The sequence below is a fragment of the Myotis davidii genome, unplaced genomic scaffold, assembly GCF_000327345.1.
Source record: "Myotis davidii unplaced genomic scaffold, ASM32734v1 scaffold954, whole genome shotgun sequence".
In the NCBI taxonomy this organism is placed as follows: domain Eukaryota; kingdom Metazoa; phylum Chordata; class Mammalia; order Chiroptera; family Vespertilionidae; genus Myotis; species Myotis davidii.
Window position 1 is genome coordinate 317532 of NW_006285487.1, and position 5037 is coordinate 322568.

Here is a 5037-nt window from a genome sequence, read left to right on the forward strand (position 1 = left end):
CCAGCGCCCACAAGCCGTGTCTTTATTTTATAGCAGATGCCACAAGACAAAGTAATGACATTATGTAGTTTAAGCATGATTGTTTGTAGTTAAAGAGATTAATTACCCACCTGGCACTTAGTGAAGGGGTTTTATTCCATCCCTAACTTCAGGGGAAAATCTCTACCTGGGGAAACAACCTTTCTCGGAGAGGTGACCTTGGTTAAAACACATAATGCCAAGAAGGTGAGTAAACATATTAAGAACAGTATGCCATATATGCCAGGTCCCTTGAAACAGCAAGGATGGACCGGCTCCCGGCACATGTATGAGAATTTTCTTTTATGTTGGACTCTGTTCTTAGGGTAATTCCCATATTTTTGGGTTTGAAGATATAAACATCACTTACATATTCCACTCCCTCAAAAAAATATAAAAGATATAGCAGAAGGGTGATTTCCCAGCCTTAAGGATCTTAGGACTCCAAAGAATACTGGTGGACTAAATTGCTGTGTTAAGATGGACAGCCAAATAAACAGAAATTATGTGCATAATCTTAGAGCAAAGAATGTAGTAAATAATCACTAAAAAATTAATCACAGGCTAAATGGTTTTATACAAGTGGCACATTATAGATGAACTAAAACATTCAGTGACATGAATTCCTAAAACCAATGGGAATTCTTCCTTCTTCCTTCCTTTCTCTTCTTTTTTCCAATATATTTTTATTGATTTCAGAGAGGAAGGGAGAGGGAGAGAGAGACAGAAACATCAATGATGAGAGAATCATCCTTTGGCTGCCTCCTGCACGCCCCTCACTGGGGTTGGAGCCCACAACCCGGGCATGTGCCCCTGACCAGAATGGAACCCGGGACTTCAGTCCGCAGGCGGATGCACTATCCACTGAGCCGAACCGGCCATGACAGGAATTCTTTCTTTTGACCCTGACAGTCATGAGGAAGTTCCACAGAGTAATGAGAGACTCACCTGCCAGAGCAGAGGGTGCTGATCAACTGCTTCCTACATTCTTCCCCGCTCAGTTCATCTAGAAATGCAAATACACTGAGAATGAATTTGATGACGCGAATAGAGAAAAGCCACTAACGTGGGAAGAAACTTACCTTTTCCACACGCCACACTGCCCTTTTTGGTACCAAGGGCCGTGAGAATGATGGGTAATAACTCCAAAGACTTTCCATTCGTTAGGCTGCCCTCTTTGATTGCACCAATAAACTCATTGGCTAATTCAACCAACGATGGTCCTGGGAAACAGTGGACCTAAGTGTTCATGGGATTAAAAAAAAAAAAAAAATTGAACAGAAACCCAAATGTTTGCTATCTCTTTCCAAGAAACAGAGTCTTTTGCTGAATTAATCGAATTGGCAATGAGACCAGAACTGGTCCTATCAGGGACTCGGGCATCCTTTTTCTCTGGTACAAGCTTGTCATTATAAAGGATTGCACTAGCCGGTTTGTCTCAGTGGATACAGCGTCAGCCTGCAGACTGAAGGGTCTTGATTCTGGTCAAGATCACATACCTGGGTTGTGGGCTTGATCCCCAATAGGGGGCGTGCAGGAGGCAACCAATCAATGATTCTCTCTCATCACTGATGTTTTATCTCTCCCTCTCCCTCTCTGAAATCAATAAAAAATATATACTTAAGTCAAAAAAAGAAGAATCTCCTTTAAAAAACCCCCACAAAAACTATTTTTGGGGAAGTGCATCCCTGCGATCCATGATTCTCTCTCATCGTGGATGTTTCTCTCTCTCTCTCTTTCTCTCTCTCTCTCTCTCTCTCTCTCTCCCCCCCTCTTCCTCTCTAAAATCAAAAAAAATATATTTAAAAAAAAAGGACTGCAAAGGTCAGAATCCTCCACCAGTTCCCTATGTTTTCAAATATGCCAGCTCTTCAAAGATACACGTCCAGGACACCAGAAACGTAACAGAACCACCTACATGGTTTATGGCCATCCATCAACTATTTCGCCTTTTAATAGCTCCCATTCATAAACAGGACCTGTGCTAGGTTTGGCACGTCTGTTTTCCCTCCCTCAACAAATTACAACAAAGCTCCCCCCCACCCCCCAAAATCTACCCCAAACCAAAAGTGTGTTTGCTTTCCAGCTCACCTCCAGCATCAGCAATCCGATGATCTCAGAGGCTATTTCTTTCTGCAAGTCCCCTGACTCCACCAGCTGGGTGCAGCAGGTGTAGATCTTGCGTCTCCTAAGAGCTCCGGCTTCCTCAGAGCAGGGGGAGCCTTGTTTTAAAAAGGTGTACAGAAACAACAGGACAAGTCTTACAAGGTTGAAGGGTAAGTAAATAGGAAAAAAATCATACAGTTTTGTAGTTTAATAAAGAAAAAGCATGATCAAAATACTGATGACTGTGGTGTTTAAAAGTTTTGAAAAAGTAACTTAGGCAGTTGGCTGAAAATGTCATCTTTTCTTCTTCCACCTACGTCATTAATTTTTAAGAAGAATTAAAAACTACTGGACACTTTTTTGGGTCCATAACCCAAATTAAATGTCCTTAACATCCTTCAAAATATCAGCACTGGGTGATGTCCGAGTAATACAGATCTTGGAAGATTCTTTCCTCCAGAAAAGCAAAAAGAGAACACTGACAAAAACCGTGAAAAACAGCTTGTTCAGAACTCTGGGAATTAAGCAGAGACGTCTAACCATCCAGGGAGTATTTAAGAAAAACAGCAGACTCTCAGGGAGAACAGTGAGGTTGGCATTTAACATCCACTCATCCCACCCCCTGCCTTCCGCTAGCTCAGGAGTCGTTACAAGCCAATAGCCCCAGCCAGGCTGGCGTGGCTCAGTGGCTGGGCATCGACCTATGAACCAGGAGGTCACAGTTCGATTCCTGGTCAGGACACATGCCTGGGTTTCGGGCTCAATCTCCAGGATGGGGCGTGCCAGAGTCAGCCGATCAATGATTCTCTCTCATCATTGATGTTTCTCTCTCTCTCTCCCTCTCCCTTCCACTATGAAATCAGTAAAAATATATTTTTAAAAAATTTAAAGCCAGCAGCCCCTGGAGGTGATAGTGAAGGGGTAGAGAGTTTCTGTTCAGGACTATAAAAATGCTCTAAAATGCATTGTGGTGATGGTCGTGCAACTCTGTGACTATACTAAAAGCCACTGAATTGCACATTTTAAATGGATAAATTGTATGACATGTCAATTATATCTCAATTTAAAAAAAACTGTACACTTTTAAAGGGTGAATTTTCTAGTATGTGGAATATATCCCAATTTTTTAAAATGTCGTCTTAACCACTACCGGTCTTTTATACAATCAATGAATTAAAATGATTAGGAGGTAGTTTCCACAAGTACTCCATAACTCATGCTACTTTTAAACCAGGCTTTCCAAGTCTGTATTTTTAAATAAGATGAAAATAGGTGGGAGCCATAATAATCTTCCCCAGGTTTATCTGTCCAGGAAAAAAATTACTCTTCTTTCTTTCACCTAACCTCCTTTTCTTGGATATTTCTACAAAATAGTCATTTAGCAAATTTCTATAAAGGTCAACTCAACCAATCTTGAAAATTTTTTCATGCACAGGAAGATGTATATTTATTTATTTACTAGAGGCCTGGTGCACGAAATTCATGCAAGAGTAGGCCTTCCTTCCCCTGGCTGCTGGCAATGGCTTCCCTCTGGCACCCGGGACCCGGGCTGGCTTCCCTTGCAGCCCCAGCTTAGTCTGGGAGGACTTCCAGTCTAATTATCATATTATGCTTTTATTATTATAGATTTATTTATTCATAGTCTCTATGTCATTTATTTCCCCTCAAATTAGACTGTAGAATCTTGATGGCAAATATAAAATTCTTTTTTTTTCTTTTTCTTTTTATAAACTCACCCGAGGATACTTTCCCATTGATTTTTAGAGTGGAAGGGGGGAGAAACAGAAACATCGATCTAAGAGAGACACATCAATTGGTTGCCTCCTGCACTTGCCCTGACTAGGGCCAATGATCGAGCCTGCAACCAAGGTACCTGCCCTGGACTAGAATCGAACCCATGACCCTTCAGTCTGTGGGCCGACTCTATCCACTGAGCCAAATCAGCCAGGGCAGGAAAATGTGTTTTTAGACCCTTGAAAACTAAACGAAGTTAAAATGCACTGCTAAGAGTATAAAGCCACTTTTTTATTTTTTGCCTTGTAGCATGTTATTCTACCACAATCTTTTTTTTTTTTTTAATATATTTTATTTTTTACAGAGAGGAAGGGAGAGAGATAGAAAGTTAGAAACATCGATGAGAGAGAGACATCGATCAGCTGCCTCCTGCACATCCCCTACTGGGGATGTGCCCGCAACCCAGGTACATGCCCTTGACCGGAATCGAACCTGGGACCTTTCAGTCCGCAGGCCGAAGCTCTATCCACTGAGCCAAACCGGTTTCGGCTCTACCACAATCTTAAAAATCACTCTGAGTCACGATCTGCAAAAAAAAATGTAGAACTGGTCCTTTTTCAAAATATGGAAACAAATATACCCCACTGGAAATGAAGAATCTCTATATCCCATTTCATTAAATCCCACAACTCTTAGCCCCTTAGGCAGACCAGGCACTAACCACTGCTACTGTCTTCTCCACCATTTGAAAAGCACAAGGAGCCCTAACCGGTGTGGCTCAGTGGATAGAGTGTCGGCCTGTGGACGGAAGGGTCCCAGGTTCGATTCAGGTCACGGGCATGTACCTTGGTTGCGGGCACATCCCCAGTAGGGGGTGTGCAGGAGGCAGCTGGTCGATGTTTCTCTCTCGTCAGTGTTTCTAACTCTCTATCCCTCTCCCTTCCTCTCTGTAAAAAATCAATAAAAAATATCTTTAAAAAAAGAAAAGCAAAAGGAAACCAAAGCTGATTTAATGAAATACATCCTTTATAGGCCCCCAAACCAGCCATCTCACCTCAGGCAGCCACTGCAAACCCCTCCAGTAATATTATTCAAACCCACAAGACAAGAGACTTGCTGCTTTAGTTGATTCTGTAAAGTCTCCCAGACACACAGCCAAGTCTCAGTGGGGCTGCAAAC

General features: G+C 42.2%; 1 protein-coding gene across 1 annotated transcript in view; it reads right to left on the reverse strand.

Moving 5' to 3' along the window:
* FANCI (Fanconi anemia complementation group I) overlaps positions 1-5037 on the reverse strand; it is a 68864-nt gene that overhangs the window by 61192 nt on the left and 2635 nt on the right. The window contains 3 exon segments of the mRNA XM_015559169.1: positions 967-1024; positions 1101-1257; positions 2110-2240. Coding sequence (XP_015414655.1) covers positions 967-1024; positions 1101-1257; positions 2110-2240 — 346 coding nt within the window.